A 21,664-nucleotide genomic window follows, 5' to 3' on the forward strand; every position below is an offset into this window, starting at 1 on the left:
ATTAGTATAATTGTCGTTGTGTTATTATTAAATTCTCAGTTTGTTTACGATTTTCTTTGGTTAATTGAACATATATGTATCATTTAGCGCATTCATATAATACACTTTAAAGCTGAAGAATTTATTTAGTTGCCATACCAGTTAAGCTTACTATGTTTGCCGGTTCTAGTAAAAACACAAACTTTTAATCAAAGTAGCATATTAATGTGTGTTAGTAATAATTACACTTTAAATCAGCTTCCACTTTATTATGTTGGAAAATTCTGTCATTGCTTATATTGCAAATTCATTCAACATAAATCTGTCACCTAGGTTTACTCAAAGGACTCGAATTTTACTAGCCATAGACTCGCATATGCAATTGTTCATGAGAAGTCGTTATCTCCTTAAGGTGGAAAACCTCCCCATAAAGTTAAAAACAATACCTTCTTGGGCTAATGATAGGGCTTACGCGTGTATCACCCACTGATACATTATTAAATATACATAGATTTCATTAATGTGATGTTTGGATGTTTGAACTACTGTGACAAAGTAAATAAAATTGTTATTTGTTTACATTTCAGTTCTCATAAAGGTGTTTGATACTGTTTCTCCAACTTTTTGTCAGTGAAAGCACTGAATGTAATGGACAGACTGCAATACATTATATGGGCGTATTATTGTTATTTAAAAATGTTCATATTGTGTTGTAAACGCCATTGTTCATGACACAGAACATGATATTACAGGAAACAGCATTTTGTACTGTATTAAACATTAATGTTGCAAAAATCAATCTAATACTCAAATAATTGACCTTTTATTCTGCTCATAATCTTTCCAACAATACAAAACAATAAAGCATGCTTAATAATAGCAATACCATTTGAATTTAAATAATATTTTCCAGGCGTTTTACCTTCACAAAATCATTAGTCCACCACAAAAAACATCATCCTACAAAACAGGTATTGGCTTCCAATTGTTAATAACACATTTAGCATGAACATATGCACACATATCGAAGTAGGGATTTCTCATCACAATTCCAGGGTAATGGCACGTTTCTTCTCCTCTGCTTCTGGGCGGGCCTGACCGTCTGCCACTGCCTCAGAGGCATCCATGCCTATATCATCAAATGTGTCCACTTCAGGTTCTGTGTCTGACTCTCTCTGCAGAATGAAGTTGTGAAGGACACACCAAGCAGAGATCACGACGGGTATCTCCAGCTCCATGAGTATGTCCAAGTATTTCAGCCGCCGGAATTTACATTTCAATAGACCAATGACACGTTCCACATCAACTCTTGTCGACGAACGGCACTTGTTAAAAAAATTGTAATTAATCCAAATGTCCATTATCTCTATATGGAACAAGGAGATGTCTTGTCAGGGGGTATGCTGAATCCCCGAGCACATGGAACTCATCTGGGAGATTTTCAATTTTTTGTGCCACTGGACTGTTCCTATATACACGGGCATCGTGAACAGAACCTGGCCATCCTGTGTATATGTCCAAAACTTTTAAAATTGCTGTCGCATACTACTTGGAGAACTAAATTGGCGAACCCTTTCCTGTTGAAAAATGAGGACCTATGCTCCGATATTGGAGCAGGACATGCAATGTGAGTCCCGTCAACAGCCCCTACAACACCCGGCATTCCACATCGTTGCTGAAATCCATCGGCAATGGTCTTCAGCTCATGCCGAGATTCCGGAAATTTGATATGCTGCTCCATCATCGCAGACAAGACTCTACATGTTGCAATGACTGTAAGATGTAAAGTTCCTGTAATAGAAATGGAATAATTCATGATAGTGTTTAGCCTTTTTAAATGTAGCTTGATTACATTACGCTTATTTTGAGACTCACAAGTCCATTTTCTGGAAGAATCAAAAGTTGGTGTGTATGGAGAAGAAAATTAGAACGCTCACAAAAAGGGTGGAACCCAAAAGGTCCCCATCACTAGGACACCGTATCCACTATGCCAGCTTGACAAATTATTGAGTAAATGAAGTGCAGCTTCTAAGTTAAGTCTCATTTTATTGTAAATACTGTTACGGATAGCACATTTGATTAAAGGATCTTTCATAAATACTCGTTCATTTGTTTATTTACATTGAATGCTAGAGCCCTTTCCTGCAAACCGAGGAAAAAACTAACCATATTTGCAGTTGAGAAGGCATCAATTTTCCTTTGCTTACCTTTACTTATCCCAAATCGGTCAGCCACGCTCCTGTACGATTCTTGGTTCCCAAGCATCCACAAAGTTGCCAAAATTCTTTTGTCCACAGACATTGATCGCTCACGTACCATAAAAGGGCCACAGCTTCACAGAGTTCCTACAAAATAAATGAAACATACATTTACAATAAAAATTTCTTGCAAAAGAATGTGTAGTTTATTTAATTCCCTATAAATAACTTTTATTATAATATAAACTTCCAAATATTAATACATATTGAACAGAAATGAACTTTGACTAGCTAAATTAATCATAAATAAACAATTCAGTAATCGATACTAAAGGGTCTTGTACGCCCCAGGCAGATTTTCCATCACTTACCACTTTCTCGAAGAAGTTTGTAAGTAACATACGCCCAGTTTTTGTCACAAAAACTTCAAACATACAACACGTTCAAGAGGAGAATTTGGTTATTTGCATGATTATTGATTAAGAAACATGCATGATGTAAATTAATAGGGGTACATGTAAGTAGTACCCCAGCCGACAATGACCAATCGAGCATACTATGACACAGCAGCAGGAATAACTGGTTAACTGAAATTGATAGCTATAATTGAATATTTCAGTTATCCAGTTATTCCTGCTCGTTGTCGGCTATTTTTTTTAAATTAATCATGTAAATTTTCTGTTTAATGGGCTCAGATATTATCAGAACTCATACTCAAAAAGCACGTTGATGCTTTTTTTTTAAAGAAAAGTATGTTTAAGGTAAACAATATCGTTTCATGCTAATGGGTAGCACATTTTACGACATCGGATTTTGGACAGGAATACAGCTTGGGTACAGTCTTATATCGCCCGGGTACATGTAAGTATATTTATCGTACCCGGGGAACATGTTCGTATACTTACAAGTACCCGGGGTACATGTAAGTAGTATGCGAGCCGACAATGACCAATCGAGTCATAGTATGTGGATGAGAAAACAAACCAATAGCTGACAAACCTGATAAGTTGACCTTTGTAGTCGGAAATGTGACCTGAAATCTATGTCTGTATAGAGTGGAACAATTTGCTCAGCATAGCCTTCCACCCTAACTGGCTCATTTCTCTCATGGAACAACACACCTAAAAATGAATAAACTATATTAAAATATAACTTATTTATTTGTATAAAGAAAACGCTTATATTAATATATATGTTTTGGTCTACGTCAGCTTTAACAAGATTGAACAATGAATAACGGATTCGAAACATTACTTGATCATTGCCATTTTTAACAATAGCCTGAATATGTTGAAAAAATATACTTGCATAACGATAACTTTAACGATGATCAGCATTATAATCGAATAGTTTTACACAATTTAACAAAATAGTACACATAAATACACATAAATACCTGGCATGACTTGAATATGATCATATGCAATCGAGTTATTTATCTGAATCTGTTCTATTTCCGAATTATCGGTTAATCCATCGAGTAAAAACGACAGTAATGCAATACGCTCCGCCATCTTGAAACTGTTGCAATCGAACGGGTCGTTCAACAGACTGTGTTCTATTAATAAACAGAAAACCGGAAACGTTCCGCTTACTGAACGCACTATAGGTGTGTGCGCTGACGTCACTGTTCATTGTGTTCCGTTTTTGGACATTTTTTGTCTACTATTATTCCTCGTAGTCAAACTTGGCAATTACTCAACGGATCATTTGTCACGACAGCGTACACAACATCAATAATCTCAGCAATATATATCTCCGACTTCAAACACACAGCTCGCAAAATCGCTGAATATTGCACAAAAGCAGCTTCCTTCCAAAGTTCCAGCAACTCGAAATCCACAAGCAGTAGTGTTCCCCACCCACTTTGACTTCGCAGCGAAGGCCTGTTTTTTGGGAAGGAAACCGTTAACATCTCACAACTAAACGTATACTACGGAGATGAACAAGTTGAAAAATAAATTACTCTTATCAAATGCAATGATCTTGTCCAATATGCATGTTCCTACTATAAAAGGACCCGTGAAGAACACAATCCCACGAAATGCACAAGCGCAGTAAATTCAGATTTCAGAATATATGTAAATTATAAAATATGTAACAGCAACAAAATTGTTGCAAGTCCTTATAAATCTCATTTTAAAGAGACCTTTTCATCTGTTGCAAAAAAAGGGCGATTTCAAACAAATTGATTAATTTATTACAAAAGTAAAATCGTTACATAAATGTGCATGCAAAGGAACTACAGCCACCACTTAGATAGAAATGAACGTTTTTGCAAATAATGGTCGGGATTCGCACCAAAATTTCTTATAGTAAATGCAATCTACTCTGATAAATAAATACATTTCGAGTTTTATTTGTCACTTGCTATAACGCATGAATGTATATAAAACCACTCTAGTCACGTCACGGTTTACTTGCAGATAAACACATCAAGCTGAAAAAAAAGCCTATCATTTATTTTCCCATCTCACTGGTTTAGCAATTTGAACTCATTCGTTTAAGTCCATTTAAAAAACCTTTCAGTTATTTATATCTCTGTTCGATGTTTGTGATAATTACTTCGTGTACGAAACTAACCAATCAATTTCACTTCCGGGGCCGCCAACCTTACGAACAATAAGTTCAAAATTACAAGCGTCGCGGTCTGCATATTCGCCTCTCATGCACAGGTAAGGGTCAAATCCTAAAACGCGCTGATAATTTTATATAACCAAGTTCAAAGAATTCAACCCATTTTCACGATGACGACAATGTGAGAATGCGAAAACACGATAGTACGATGGTGACAATGCGACAATACGATACCGACATTGCCACAATATGACGGCGACAATGCGATAGTAAGATGGCGACAATTCGATGATACGATGGCGACTTTACGACATGACTATCACATTGTCGCCATCGTACTATCGCACTTTCGCCATCGTATTGTCGCACTTTCGCATTATCGTCATGGTACTATCGTGTTGTCGCATTGTCGCCATCGTACTATCGCATTGTCGCCATCGTATTGTCGCACTGTCGTCATCGTATTGTCGCATTGTCGCCATCGTACTATCGCGTTCTCGCATTATCGCCCTCTGGATTTTAATGTGTAGCCACGATGGCACTAACGGTATTCCGTAGTACCCGGTTGTTAAAGGTCTCATCTACGCATGCATCACGTCGCAGCGGCCCTCACTACATCCTTAACACGTTAGGCAATGTAATAACTAGACAGTATAAAGGCAAAAACTGCAAGACGATTATATTGTGTAGAAGGTAAGTCATTTAAAGGACATGTTAAGTTCTTATTAAGCGTCCAATCAGGGAAGATGATTCTTCTTGACGTTTAATTTAGCTTACAATTAACGTTTGTAAACCGATCGCGATTTGTCCTAACGGCGTTCCAAAGCTGAGTCTGGTATGACGTCAGAAGACACTGACTCGATGACGTCACCCGTGTACGATATGGCGGACCATGACGTCGACGACTCAGTTTTCATTTTGAAATTCTGCCAGGCGACGGTCCATCCCATGATGACCGTGTTAGGAGTGCCAACGAGGTATCTCCCTGACAACATGTAGGAGGACGTCGCCTGCCCAACTACACTGCAGTAGAAGCCCCTTATTTGCCCGTAACTGCTCGTGATTTGCATGACTGAGTTAAGATCATTCTTCCAAACCCCAGCCCTCAAGCAGCCGTTCTGGCTGGGATCAATTGGATTCTCGCACATTTCTGTAAAGAGTGCATAATGTGAAAGAAATCATAACGGCACGTGCTTGAAATCATATATAAGCAATACAAGTACAGTCGAGCCATCCGGAATTCGAGCCATCCGATTTCTTATAAACTTTTGTTTATGAACAAGTCTGCAGTACATTTTCACCTCCAGTTGAAGAGTACACATATTGCTTAAACCCCGTACTACTTTGTGTGACATGCCTCGTTGTTTTAAAGGAATAGGACGCGAGCTATCGATTAAGAGGAGAAAACTCAAAAAATATTGTTTGAAAGTATGTGCAAGATTTATTCTCAAAAACGGGCTCAAAAATATTGCTTGGTTATGGGCCGACTGTGAGTAAACGGCTTGACAGATTTTTTTGAAGTATTGTTTTTGAAAGTTTGTCCAATTGCCCATAAGAGGACCAAGGGATGCTTTGGACTAAAGCTATTTTTGCGGCCAGCGAATACAGGTCTATGAAAAATTCTTGTTAATGACCTTGTTATGAATCCAATATCAGAGGGTGGGGATTTTTTTCATGGCTCTTTGTCAATTTTTCTCTCATTAAACATGATTTTATATATTTATTTGAATATATTGTGCTACTGTGCCCATATACTATCCAGGGTACGTTACTTCCATCTGTGTTTGTCATGCATAACACCTTAAGAACAGACACTGGAAGTGTATATCGTTGTAACTTTATTGTTATTAGCATTAGATTAACGTTGCCATTGAGGTAAGCCTGTCGTTTATTATGGCGTGTCATACATTGCAAAATTCAATGTTTCCATATAATTTATGTGGTGTATTTGAATATGTATGTTCTATATTTCCATTTGTGTGTGGTATAGTTACATATATATGTTGTATTAATTCATATATTTATATGGTAAAATCCTATATATGTATTGCATAACACATATATGCTGCATAATTTCGTATTTATTTTCGATATTTTTATATATTTGTTCTAAAAGTTCATATATGTATGCAATATTTCGATATATATGTGGTATAATTCTGATATATGTGTGGTATAATTCTCAAAATATTTGTGTGTTCTAAACTTTCATATATGTGTGCAATAATTCCATATGTTTTGTTGTAAAATTTTCATATATATGTCCTATAATACCCGGTTGACATGAAGCCGATTGTAGTCAACCGGGGTGACATGAAACCGGTTCTTGTCACCCGGGGGTGACTTCAAGCCGATTCTAGTCACCCTCGAAATCAGCATAGAGGCAACCCTCGGCAACAATTTTACTTTTTCAACAAAAAATACACGATTTGGTCGTTCATATGCGAGGGAATGTGTGTAAAAATACTACAAAAAAACGAAAGTAGAGCTAAATGTCTAAAAAACTAAATTAATTAATTGCGGAGGTCAGATGTCGTTGCCTACATTAGATACCTGGATGCGATGCCGTTTGGTTAAAAAAAACGGGTGACTGGAAGCCGATTCTTGTCATCCGGGGTTGGCAAGAAGCCGATTCATGTCCCCCTATGGTGACATGAAGCCGATTCTAGTCTGGCGGGGATGACTTAGGTCGGCTTGAAGTAAGCGCAGGGTGACATGAATCGGCTTCTAGTCTTACCCGGATGACTTGTGGGCCATTTCAGGTCGACAATGACCCAGTAAGCCCTAATGCCTGTGTCTATTTGGCTTCAGCCTTATTCTGACCAAAATCAACGGGGCTTTTCGACCCTATTTTTAATTTAACATGTTCTTTTAACTTAAACACCATATCGTTTTCTCCAGTTCGAAGGCGCTCACATGATAAGTCCTTTTTTTACGAAATTCTACCAACAAAACTGATCGCACAAATTCCGATCGATTCTCGTAAAGTTTACTTAACAATTTACCACAATAAGATATGTTAAAACATTCTAAAATTGTGAATAACTTAAATATTCATTAAATTGTATCTGTTAAGTTTCCTGAATCACCTCCGAGGTTAAATTTCACAATGATGAAAGAAGTTCTGTCAAATGAAATCCTTCGTTTCAAATCGGTATGACTGAATAGCGGGAAGTGTCCCTTTCCAAGGACAGGGCTTTCTATAAACATAAAGGGCCTCATATGTTTTATTTTGAATATTTTCCAATATATACAACATAAATGTACTAATAATCTTAATAAATAACGCATACATCTAATTATTGAAATTTCAGCTTTAATATTTTTAAGTCCTTTTCCTTCCAAGTAAAGCCCTTTACGCGGGATTTAGCCATCTCCGCTTTTCAGTCACGCCTGTTCAAAATATTTCCCAGGATGCAAATTATAGAACATATATATGAACATTTTGCAACGAACAAATGAAATTATTGCACACAAATATGCAAGTTTATAACATAAACATATTTTGAAAATTATACAACACAAAAATCAAAATTATACCACATATATATCAAAATACTGCATACATATATGCAATCTAGAAAGATTGCACAATAGATATTGAAAATTGTCTTTTAGCGGATGCAAACTATCAAGCAAAATATTTTATGCAGGCTATGTCATCCATAGTTACATTATCGTTATCAATTTGTAATGAAACAAATATATCATCTTAATATACATATGCATTAATTTGTTACCTTTAAATGGGTGATAGTTCAGAAATTATTTAACGTTGCCTCATATTGTCGTTTTTCGTACACAAAAAATTTTAAGTTTTCAAATGGTATTTTAGTAGAACTACATATAATTTCAACATTCATCTTTGTTTTATAACAACCTTGTTTGCACTTAGTCCCATTTAAAAAAAATATCCAAAAACAAAAATCGTAAATGTGTGTTTGACACAATGGAAATTAGAGAAAAGTAGATTTGTATCGCATTGCTCGATAACTCTAAAGGTAAATGCCCAATATCAAAAGACAAGATTTGCCGTACTCTCCGTTTTGAATAGGACCTGAATTGATCGGAGCATTTTATAACGACTGATGATTTATGGTTACAGTATAATATTATATCGGATTCAAACGTTCGTTAGACATTGTTTACCACATACAGAATCATTAAAGGTGTATTTACCTAACTGGAAATCAATGGTACACATGTCTCATTAGCAGAGGCAATTGCAGCGGCGCATGATTTCCCGGAAATAAAACCGGAAACGGTAAGCGATCACGTTCGTGTGTCGAAAGAGATCAAAGGATGAACAGTCGGCCACGATATAAACAATGTGCAATATTTGACTGGATTCGTTACGATAGTGACGTCAGTTTACATTAGAATGTGTAGTTGGACTATACGAAGAACATTCACATGGAAAATTTGGAATTTAAAGATAATTAAGATATTTTACTGCCAACAATAATTTTGAACAAATTATGTCCAAAGCACTAAGTAAATGGACATGTTCACAAATGACTAAACCATATATGAGTTTAGTGTATTGTAAAGATATACAGATGAACATTGCAGCAACCAGTGAATACATGTTAATGAGGGACTAAACATAAAGAATGTAAGCGTAATTAATAGGTGTTCATGCGAATTACACAGCGATCTGCGATATTAAACAGTTTCTGAACTGGACATATGTGCGTCATTTTTATTTTATTTTTTAAAATCTTGTTATGGGGAGTATACTAGTAATGTAAAAAGCGTGTTAAATTTTATCCCGAAAACATCATATTCGTGATAGCGAAGCGCTACGCTATATAAATATGGGTTGCACATCGTCGCTAGTTGTAGCAAATAAAAAAGAAAAACTAAAACACATGTGTTCTCAAAGTCACAAAGCCAACATCGTTTTAACTGAAAGTGACAAGCATAGCATTCAAAAGAGCTGGCAACTCGTGTCCAATAACATGCCGGCAGTCGGAGCCAAAATATTTCTACTCATTTTCGCCCTGAATCCGCACGTGAAGAAACTATTTCCGTTCCGCGACGTTCCGGATGACTTATGTGTGCGAGACAAAGATTTCCGCGGACACGCCTCGAGATTCATGCAAGCGGTAGGAGCGGCAGTCGACAATATTGATGACCTCGAAAACGCAATGGCGCCTTTGCTGTTCGGGTTGGGACAGCAACACGTGCATTACCAAGGGTTCAAGCCCGAGAACTTTGACATTTTTGTTGCTGCGATTTTAGAGGTGCTGCAACACGAGATGGGTAGAAAATTGACTGATTCAATGAAAGAAACATGGCGGCGTGTGTTGGAATTCATGATCAGTAAACTGAAAGACGGATATGAAAATGCCATGAAAACAAAAGTTAACCCATTATAACAGGTGTCAATGTCGAAATTATACACGTTTACATAATTATGATTGTTTAACTAGTTATAGATTCTATTTGTCCTATTGGTTATTGCTATTATTAAAGTTGAAATGTGCACACCATGTGTAATTCCTCTTCTAAGTACAAAATGCTACATGTATTTGTGAAAATAGATCCCGTTGATATTATTTACTTAATGTCATGTTGAGTAATGATTACGTGCGGGGTTTTTCCGTGTAACTCAGTGCACAAGAATATGACTTACATAGATATATGTCGTAGTTAACAATGCTGGAGACAATCTACCAAAACGTTAAATATTGTAAAAAAACAAAACAAACTATAAGTCTTATCCTTAGCTTATTTCATATTACATTAGTTATTAAACAGGGTGAGTCATTGTATAACCGTGATTACTTTTCAGTTCATATGCAAACGATATTAAAGAAACTTGTCCACGGCATATTAAAGGTTGTCATTAAATGCATTAAGTATACTAGTTAACAGTTTTCCAAAACTGCAAAATATGTAAAAATAATAATATATGCAGTATATTCAAGCAAGAAAAATAAGATTCCCGATAAAGAAAATGTTAAAAGTATATGTCCGTTTATTGATTATCATCATTACAACTCGTAAATATTACAGAAAGTTTAAAACACTTTTTATTCGATAACTAGGCGTATCAGTGTATCACCGACATAGCGTTAAATATACAAAAAATAAAATTTTACAAATATATATTCGTTTATGGAAAAATCGTCATTAGAAATTGTAAAAGTTACAAAGCGTTAAAAGCGCTGTTAACTTCGAAAAAAAAACAGAGGATTACTGACAGAGTGTTATATCAACACAATATATATTTACCGTGCTCTGTGAAAACGGGTTTTAATGCATGTGCGCAAAGTGTCGTCCCAGGTTAGCCTGTGCAGTCCGCACAGGCTTATCAAGGACGAAACTTTCCGCGTGTATGATATTTTTTTCTCTTCTTAACAAAAAATCCAGTTTAAGCGGAACGTGTCGTCACTGATAAGCCTGTGCGGTCTGCTCAGGCTTATCTAGAACGACACTCAACGCACATGCATTAAAACCCTTTTTCATAGAGCACGGCTCATATAAATGTCCGCATGGTGTAGCGGTAGCGAGTAAGCTTTCGCGCCTCGATGACCCGGGTTCGATCCGCAGGACGGGCATATTTTATGGTTTTCCTTATAATGTATACATGTATTCTATGCTTTCCATTGGTTGAAAGAGAGATATCAGTCAATTAAAACTGATGTTTCACTGTTTCAAACAGTGAAAAATAACAATGAAAAGTATCGATAATTTTCATTGTTTTACTTGAACTATTGTTAGGTATCTTTGGTTTCCCAATTGCGAACCCGATTGTACCAAGGGCGACTACTATCTGCATTGAATGTTTATGAAAATATGGATTAGCTTCATTTGAACATTCATATGTAATAACATTTCGGGACGACCGATGGGGAATTATAAGGTCCGGAATGGCAAAAATACAAAATTGATCATTTTTGAAGCATACAATAAAAAGACAATGTGTTAGATTTGGTGGAATATCGATTATAATTTACACGTGATCATAGAAAAAATATATTTTTACTCGTGACTGCGCCACTTGTGAAAATATCATTTTCTATGATCACTAGTGAATTAAAATCGATATTCCTCTAGTTTCAACAAATATCCTCTATTTATTACGATTTCATAAAGAACTAACATTGCTTGATTTATTATCGGAACTTCATTGATCTAGTATAACAGCACAATTCGAATTTACGAACACAAAAAAACGGAAAGAAATTAGAAGGGGTAATCACGTGACGATCACGATGCCGACGTCCATGCCGAGTCATGTATTTTTTCGCCGTTGTATACCTGTTATTACTTCAATTATTTCTGTGTTTTTAATTCCTGTTACTTTCTTGCCATGTCAGCGAGAAAATGATTAGTGTTTATTTCGAATTATTATTCGCTCTCTATCAAGACTTAACTCGCTAAGAACTTTCTTAGCGGGATAACAAATTACAGGTCCCGCAAAGATTATTCGTAGCGAGTAAAGTCGAGATATAGAGCAAATATGAATGAAAAATACCTGTCTCGGCACGGAAGTCACCATCTTGATCGTCAAGTGATTACCCCTTCTGTTTGCACGTTCTCGAACCAGTATCATTTGGTCTAAAAGCATATCACCTTAAACGGACTTGTTGTATTATAGCATGCATTTTAAAGAAGCGATCAAACTTTCACGTAAACGACCGAAACACTCCATATTATTTCGCTTTTATTACGCTTTATGGTTTAACAATTTCAAGTGAGGATAACTCATAATCTAAATTGAGTTTATAATAAGACTCTATTTCTTATTTTAATTGTGTTTTCTGATATACATACTGCTTGTATTTGTTGAATGTATGACACAAACATTAAACATGTGACATTGTAATAATATGTCAGGAAGTTCCTTAAATTATTTTATTAATTTTGATAATTAACCTGATAAATATTTACCTTTTATTGTCAATATTTCTTTTGTTAATTGCTGATTTACTACAAATCTAGAATGGTTTCAAGGACAATTAAACTCCATTTATCAATATTTATGTAAAAGGGTTTTACAGATCATTTTAAACCAAATTAATTATTTTACCGAATAAAGAGTAATTATACGTTTAGATGGAATATAAATGACGCATATGTTGATTATTCTCGTGGTGTACTATGCATTGTGTAAGAGTCTGAAATATGAGGTATGCATAACATTAAAGGTACTAAACGGCATTATAAAGTCTGAAATACTTTGTTACGTGTGCTCCGACCGATTTCGAATGCTGTGTTTTGCAACTTTGTATATCTGAAATGTAAGTTCAGTGTGTTCGGCAAGTTAATTGTGAATCTTCACAAGATCGCTCAATGTCCACGTATACTTAAACCAGTTTTAAAAAGCGATTCTTTGTTCACAGTACGGTACATTATGGAACATACATACAGTACCACATTATGGTACATACATACAGAACCAAAAGTAATCATCCTTTAAACTTAACCTTTCTTTTAATAATAATTATGTCTATCTTCAAAAAGTCATCAATACACACTGTCATTTAACAGGGTTTATACTCATTATTAGTATGGACTTTGTATTACATACAAAAACCAATAAAAGTGAATGTTTTATAAAGATTTACTATCATTGTTTTCAAGGCATGAGATATGTGTCTTTTCGACGCGTTACTTTTATTCTTTTCAGTCGGACTATCGCCAATCTGGTTTTATGTGATATTTTAGAGTCTGGCAAGGTCGGATGATTTTATTGAGCATTTTTTGCGATTAAAACAAAAGCTTTTAGTATATTTAACAATGTTGCGACCAGGAGAATAAGAACTTTTAAATATGTTTATTGTATAAATACTACAGTGATATTTGTGTTCTCCTTATTTGAACAGATCAGTGAATATTATTTTAGATTTTGTATTTCTTCATTTCTGTTTGATCATTGAGCAAGATACCAACAATAATGTTATTATTTATCGAAGTTTTAAAATTACCTATAATGTTTCAACAAACTGTTGAATGTCATTTCTTTTATTTTTACTATTTCTGTGTAGTTATTCTTCTAAATGACTGTATTGGACAAGGACGTCGGAAAACGACTGCAATAATTGGTCAACAGACAAAACTAGCAAGTGATGCCCTTGTACTATTACGTGGCGTGTAATACACGTAGGTCATGAATTGGTCTATCTTGCTGTAATATATCATTAGGTGGTAAATCAAACGCGTGGTTAAGGCTAAATGTTATTTATAATTGAGTCGAAGAGACTGCAAATGAACTTAAGCTACATATTCAATGAATATTTCGTCATCGAATCATTTTGCACCAAATTCATTTACGAATACAGTGAAGACAACAGGCGATAGTGAAATATCAGTGTTTGGTTTGGAATAATTGGCAGACTAAAACTATGCAATCTCCTTATGTATGGGGATTTAATCTTGTGTTAAGTCGGTGGCTTATTAGTCGACTTTGGAGTCTGACTTCAAGGGGCAAAAACGTATAAGTCTACTCATTCTCTTGACCGCGACTGGATAGCCGATTGTGAGAGCAGCGAACAGGAGATGCATTGAATTTCAAATGGTGCTAGTATTGCCAATACATATGCCATGGGTAAATAGTAAATATCAACAATCAACTGCTATATTATTCTAATACAAATATAATGTCAAACGTTTGCCGAATAAGCACCGTTTGTGTGTGTTTTTTGTAAGAAGGATTTTTTAAAAGATTATATGTCCTTGAAAAGTTGGATTCAATTAAATTAAAATATACATAAATGTGCTTTATAAAGACATGTGTATGTAAAACAATTTCTGATACATGTGATAACAACACAGTAGTACAACAATTTGAAACTTTTGCAAAATTTATGAATAAAATTTGCTTTTATGAAAGTGACATTGTAGCCGTCAACAATGGTACGTACAAAGACAATGATAACGTGCATGTGTAGACATGACACGAGCAAAACCAACAAACACTAATACACACTTAATTAAATAATTGCTTATCTAAGAACATGCTACTGCATTACTTCTCTATTACGTTACATATTTTAACCATTAATGTATCTCTTTACATATAACATATTGCATGCATACTGTGTACAGCACTTGAATTATAGCAGCCCTCGTAACAGGGACACTACCGGTAGGCGGTAGCTCACGAACCAACAGTTACAGTGTGGACACTATCAGTATGTCTATTTCACCACTGTACCATTAACGGAGATTCATGACTTCCATTCTTGTTAACTAAAACAATCAAAAAAATATCATAAACTCATTAATTTGTATTAAGAACCTTATGTCTTAAAAATAAATCGTCATGTTTACGATCGCTTGCTGATTTGCGTTTGTTGACGATATTAAGCCTTCAAAATCCGTCGTGCAAATATTATGTAACGAATACAATGATGAATGACTTCTACAACCCAGGGGTCAAAACCGGGATATCCCGAGGTGTTATTTAAAGGCTTCTGACATCAACGGGCATAGATTGTGTTAAGAGGGATGTTCAGCTATGGCTGACATTTGCCCTGCGGTTCTAATCAGCACTTGTCAAATCCAGTATCTGATATATGAATAATGATACAACAAATGGGAGCGTTCTTTTGCGCTATGTTCATTTATTGACCGTAAAATGGCCAATACGAATTGGTTAATGTCCCTCTCCGTTATTACCTATATATGTACATGGGCGGAGAGGAGCGAGAGTGATTCAAACTGTGGGCTTTAAGAGTCCTGAAAATGCGTCATGCCGTACGGCCACTGCTCAGAGCCCCGTTGTTTGTGACCCGGGTTCGATTGTAGAATATTGTTGTAAATGCAGGGAATGAAACAGCACTGGTGTGCATAGGAATCGCTTTGTCAAGTTCGGTCTGTCAGTCTGTTGATCTTTGGATCGGTCGAATTTGTTCAATTCTCAATACACGATAAAAAAAATATTTTAATAAATAAAATACAAAAACGAAGTTGTACATTTTAAATATTTTAATAACTAAAATACACACACGAATTAAGTAAAGTTGATTAAGTTTAAATGTTTTGAACGATCTCATGCATTGACGAACTTTGAACTTAATTAAGAACAGTGTTGTTAGGTCAAAGTTCGGATAAAGGTGTCAATATGTGTCAAGCGAAAATCTTTAATTTCAACGTTAAACTATTATGTGAATGTTCGGTTTTAAGAGCTTTCCGATTTACAAAGAATTCGGAATTCGACACGTTATAACTGTATCGAAAACAAATACGCTACTCCTAAGCATTTTCTTCAATCTAACTGCGACCTTTCATCAACATCTGTAACAACACGAGAGCTAATTTTGGAAAAGTCGGCATGTTTCCACGTGTCTCCCCCCTATTCGGCGATGTGAAAACCGCAATATTTCGTTTGCGATACTGCGCGTGAGTACATGCCAAGGTTGCTTCATAAAAACGCTCCGCTTATTTCATTTCGAAAGGTCTCTGAAATTAGCTTTATTCTGCGACCCCCGCGCCAAGGATCGGGGCTCTAGTTGCCGACAAGCTGCGATCTGCCAAGCTTTCCCTAGACAAGTGTGAGTATGTTATCGGATCGCTGATATTGCTCGAAAGAGTTTGAAGAGGTTATCTGACCGCTGATATTGCCTTGGAAAGTGTGAATATTTTATCTAACCGCTGATATAGCCCTGGAAAGTGTGAATAGATTATCTGACCGCTGATATTGCCTTGGAAAGTGTGAATAGATTATCTGACCACTAAAAATGCCCTGGGAAGTGTGAATAGATTATCTGACCACTGATATTACCCTGGAAAGGGTGAATAGATTATCTGACCACTGATATTGCCCTGGAAAGTGTGAATAGGTTAACTTATTACTGATAAAACCATCGAAAGTGTGAATTGGTTATCTTACCACAGACGTTGTCCTGAAATGTGTGACTAGCTTATCTGCCTGCTGGTAATTTAACTCAAATGCAGATTATACGGGTAAAGTGGCATTAAGTTAAGGGAGTCGTTTAATTGAAGAGCGATGTTGCTACTTTTTTTAATTTCACATTTAATGCAGTTTTGTTTACTTACTCATCCACTGTATAAACGTCCCGATCGAAGATTGTTCTACCGCATATGCAACTTTTCGCTGACGCACTTCAAAGCAGGTGTCAATGGTCATTAACAACTGCCAGCGATAATCTAAAGTCAAACAAACAATTAATATTCCTTTAATTTTCAGTTCATTATCTTCAAATAACAGCGGTAACGTCTTTAATCTCATCGCGTGCCAGTGCTGTCACAAGGTACTAACATTAAGGTGACGAATCACGCAATTACCGCTTAAAAATAGCGAAATACCTTATACAGCAGGTAATATGCGATACGCGAGCTTTGATATATTTCACTCTCTTATTCCAATATTATCGTAGCTAAACAATTAAAGAATTTAAGCATGCTAAGTTTGCTGATAATTAAAAGAGTTGAAACTCTACAAGTTTGATTTATATTATGACATACTACAACCCAATACATTCCTATCAAAGGCTGCTAAACAAGGACGATGACATTATATCGTTCCAAACGCGTGCAAATGCGATAAAATCCATAAAAACAAAATTCAACAATCGCAATCGAGTCAATTCACAATAAGCTAATACTTGTACATTGTATAGTGCCTTAGAGAGATGGTAGTTGTGTACCATGGTAAATGTATATTCCACTTTATTGCTTTTAAGTTTTAATCGCGATGCTGTGTACGCGTCAATTATTTCACTCTCCCTAAGTGATTATTGCTCGGCTAAATGTCATCCCATTAATCTGTTGTACACCTCACATGCTTTGCATTTACAGTACCGATGCTGAAATAAACATATAATAATTTTTTAATGTTCATTTCAGGGTTGTATATGTTGTCCTGTATTGTAATCGCAATTGGTGGTTTACCTTAAATATAAAATAAGCTAATCTCATTGAATATCTATGCTACTATTTATGAAAATTCATACTTATATTCTAAATTAAAAGTATACATTTGAGGTTTGGAATAGCTCAACTCTTCAGTTTAATCAAATTGCCAATAATTAAACTTTGAAGACATGGCGTTTAAAATGATTAATAGTGAATTTCTTATACCAGGAAATATCCACCTACTTTTGCTCTGCCATGTATTAGTTTTAATTCGAGGTTGTGATAATAAGATATGTATGTATATTGTATATGCGCATAACTGTTTGCTACTTCATGCGGGCGATTTGGCCCGTATCCTTCTCCATTTAAAATGATGATGCTCACTGGATAAGATTATCTAATTTGTCGTAATATTATCATTGCGCCTTAAATACATGGTCGAAAACAGGCGTTACATTTTACGTATTTGTTCAGGTGTTGGAATATCTTGAAACTCGAAATTTAATGACAAACAAATAATTAATTTCACAGCATGATGTTAAGCAGTATCTTTCTGTCACTACAAATAAGCGCTTAATCTCGGAGCGAAAGTAAATAACAGCGCTTGTTTGAAAATGGGCATCGAATTGGCAAATAAGCCCTAAATAAATTGGTTTAAATTGTATAATGTCACGCTGATTTTCTGCTTTAGAAAACATAATTGTATTTCAGCAAAACAAAACCACAGTTGTATTTGAGCCATTATAACAATAACATCTACAACAACAACAACAACAACTAAAACACCAACAACAACAACTTCTATTACTTCTACTACTTCTACTATTACTACCACTACTAGTTCTGCTGCTTCTACGACTACTACTGCTACTGATATTTAAAATAATTATGAGTGTTTATCAAAGTGATAATAATTTTAGATTCACATCTCGTCCCGTTAAAAAGCAGCCAGAATTCTTCATCGTCTAAATGAGCAAAATGGTCGATAGTCCCCGTGGGCTGTATAGTATATATCTCCTGTATTATTAATGTATCGAAGATCATTGACGACAAGCCAAAGGTAAAGCTATTATTTCATTCTTACACAAGAGGAGATAACCCCGTAATCCCATGTGATATCCCCCGATGTTGTATCAAGGATTAGGGAGTCAACGGATACAGATACTTGGGTCTTCACTCAGTTGACAAACGCAGCTCTGTTTGACCCTTGGGATCGACGAGTAATCTGTAATTGTCAACTTCGGGCAGAAATAAATGAGCCATTATGAAGCTTTGATGACGCTGAGATTAACCTGTGATTGTGACGAGGTTGAGCCGCGTGGTTTCCGTATGAAAGACAAATACGATAATTTATACACGGGACTGACAACTTGTTTCGCAGTTACATTTCGTATTTAGATTTGTTTGATTAAAGTAAATGTGGTTGTCTTAGGTACATAGTTCAATAAAAATAACATATCTTCACTGTTCAATCCCGTCCTAATACATTGAGTTCAGCCTTGCTTTGGGAAAATGGGACATATCGCATGTGCCTCGAGTTTCGTCCAATATAAGCATGAGTAGTCCACACAGACTTATCAGGGATAATCGTTTCCGCGTTTATGGCATTATATCGTTTGAAAGGAAGTCTCTTCTTAGATAAACTCCAGTTTATGGTATCCTTGATTAGCCTGTGAAGCCCGCACGGGCCTATCTGGAACAAACCTTTTGAACCTGCATTAATACCCATTGTCACATAGCAAGTCTCCTTAATGCTTGAAACGTGAATATGTGGTATAGTATGAGATGCAAGTAAAGATCCCATTAAATAATTATCCCTCTGTACATGATCCAATTAACGAAGATCCTTGTGGCAATTGTCATGATTCGTGCTGACAATGAAACGCCACTTACATCAACAGATTAAATACAACTTTACTACTTAAAGTGATTCTTACCGAAGATGTCAAAAACAGTTCTTTCTATTTCTATAATGTCTTAAGGATGGCCTTTAGTGAAATGGTCGTAAGTTGTAATGAATCGACGCGCGCCTCACATAATTGATCAACATTAAAGCATGGCACAATAGTGCATACGGAACATGACACTGATAATAATATCTACAACTCCCCCGACATGAAAATAATTTCACTGACCAGGATTGGTATTGAAGTGACCCACTATGGGAATAATCCCGTGCTATCTACATAAAATGATTCCTATAATACATGTCTCATCGATAGTGTTTTGCTTATTGAAACGCCATTGAGTCCGTTTCATGGCACTAGGTTCTTGGTGTCTTTAAAGGAGTTCTAAAGAACGCTCCCACAGTAGGGATCGAACCATTGACATCACGGTTGCTAGGCAGACACGATATCCACTACGCCACGGCAGCCATACTGAACAAGTTTTGGTCGGATATTCCATGAGCACGATTATAAAAACAATAGACTCGTTGTGTCTACCAGAACATCACAAAAACTACAGGGTTGAAGAAAAGGAACGGTCGTCGAAATTGGAACTAGGTCATAATGTTTGGTATTCGGGTAATGTAACACCTGGCTTATGGTCACATTCCTTGTCAACGGTGTCAAAACCTTGTGGTCAAGGCATATGTCAGCCAAGGTGTGAAGGCCTCCTACAAATTATTACAGACGATTTCATTTGGATAACGTCTTTAACTGAGATTAGCTAATGGTTATCAATCATCGATGAAATAAACAGTTTTGGGCAGCTAGCATTTATAAGATAAAGTGAAAAGAAAGGTGCAAATATGACGGTGATAATGATAAATTCTCTAACTTTGATTCGACATTTTCATCAAGTGTCCAGCCATTAAAACTGTATACAAATTAGACTGCTCTTTTTTTTCGGCGTTGGTACATATGATACGGAGTGAAATACCTTATTACAGATTTATTGTTTATAGCTTCCAATTAAGGACCAACTTAAGATATTTGGGTCTCGAACCTAATTCGCTCATTTTTTTATTACATGGTCATAAATTCAACGTCATTTGTTATTGTTTTCCATTATTTTCATGTTCGGCATTTTCTTTACTTTGTTAATACAACTCAACTACATTAACAAACAGTTTAAATAATACAAATGCGTTTAATAAGTATATCAATTAATATACAATACTTTAAACTGAAGTAACTCGAAACGAACATATTTTTATACGCGAGGGATTGACAAAAAACAAAAGACAATACTAACGCAACTATAATTGAGTCCCGCTCTGTGAAAACAGGGTTAAATACATATGCGTTAAGTTAAGCCTGTGCATTGCGCACAGGCTAATAAGGTCGACACTTTCCGTTTATATGGGAGTCCCTTCTAAACAAAAATTCAGTCTAGGCGGAAAGTGTCGTCCATGATTAGCCTGTGTGCACATGAATTAAACACACTTTTCCCAGAGCTAGCCTCATATACTAGTATATCAAACTTGGTGATAATAATTTACTGAAGAAATTCATAATACCATAACTGTCCTATATTCACCATACATCCAAATTAACATTACAATCGATATAAATAAGGATAGGCTAATAACGCTTACCGATGTATAAGGTTACATAACCGCACCTCTGTAAAAAGTTAGAAAATGAGCTCCATATAAACAATTTTTTGTTCGTTTTGGCATGCGGGGAAGTTGCTTTGGAAAGCATTTTACATATTAAAAAAAATCAAGCAGTTTTAACTGTTCAAAGACATAGTACCTTTCATATACTAATCAGTCGAAACTTTCTCAAATTATGCTATAAAGTACATATACAACCTAATTTGATTTATATAATTTTTTGCACATATTGCTCATAACGTTTTTAAATACTCTAAATATTGCTGACTTCTGCACCATATGTATTTTGTCGTGATTCAAGGTTCACTTCCCGGACGGAACGTTTGACGGACGGATAAACCTATTTTCTATTCAAATCAATAAAACACTGCGGTAAAAGACATACAAAATATGAAAAGCTCTTACAAATATTCATGCTGATGACATTTTGGCGTTAATCGCTAAATGCGTATCACGTGTTTTACGGGTATGTAAAATCCTATTGAATTACATTTGATGATGAGTCGTTTAATATTGC

The 21,664-nt window shown here is 35.6% G+C and overlaps 2 protein-coding genes across 3 annotated transcripts; one reads left to right on the forward strand and one right to left on the reverse strand.

The window, feature by feature from the left end:
- Window positions 1-5,164: 5,164 nt before the first annotated feature.
- On the reverse strand, window positions 5,165-21,663 carry LOC127850519 (streptavidin-V2-like). 2 transcript variants are annotated; one of them, XM_052383621.1, is made up of 3 exons: window positions 21,553-21,663; window positions 16,767-16,877; window positions 5,165-5,904 (listed from the first exon to the last, which is right to left on the reverse strand). In XM_052383621.1, the coding sequence occupies exons 1-3, from the start codon at window positions 21,560-21,562 to the stop codon at window positions 5,564-5,566; spliced, it is 462 nt and encodes a 153-aa protein (XP_052239581.1). In that variant the 5' UTR covers window positions 21,563-21,663; the 3' UTR covers window positions 5,165-5,563. The 2 variants fall into 2 exon arrangements, 1 of the variants encoding a protein (XP_052239581.1); XR_008035334.1 differs by lacking the exon at window positions 5,165-5,904 and adding an exon at window positions 14,702-14,957.
- On the forward strand, window positions 9,510-10,304 carry LOC127850518 (hemoglobin subunit alpha-D-like). Its single transcript, XM_052383620.1, has one exon. The coding sequence runs from the start codon at window positions 9,572-9,574 to the stop codon at window positions 10,133-10,135; it is 564 nt and encodes a 187-aa protein (XP_052239580.1). The 5' UTR covers window positions 9,510-9,571; the 3' UTR covers window positions 10,136-10,304.
- Window position 21,664: the final 1 nt, after the last annotated feature.

This window comes from Dreissena polymorpha, chromosome 11 (genome assembly GCF_020536995.1).
Source record: "Dreissena polymorpha isolate Duluth1 chromosome 11, UMN_Dpol_1.0, whole genome shotgun sequence".
In the NCBI taxonomy this organism is placed as follows: domain Eukaryota; kingdom Metazoa; phylum Mollusca; class Bivalvia; order Myida; family Dreissenidae; genus Dreissena; species Dreissena polymorpha.

Coding starts and splice junctions, on each gene's coding strand:
- LOC127850518 (XM_052383620.1), top strand. CDS start 9,572: ATGGGTTGCACATCGTCGCTAGTTGTAGCAAATAAAAAAGAAAAACTA.
- LOC127850519 (XM_052383621.1), bottom strand. Junction 5,905..16,766: donor GACGTTTATACAGTGGATGA/GTAAGTAAACAA, acceptor CACTCTTTACAG/AAATGTGCGAGAATCCAATT.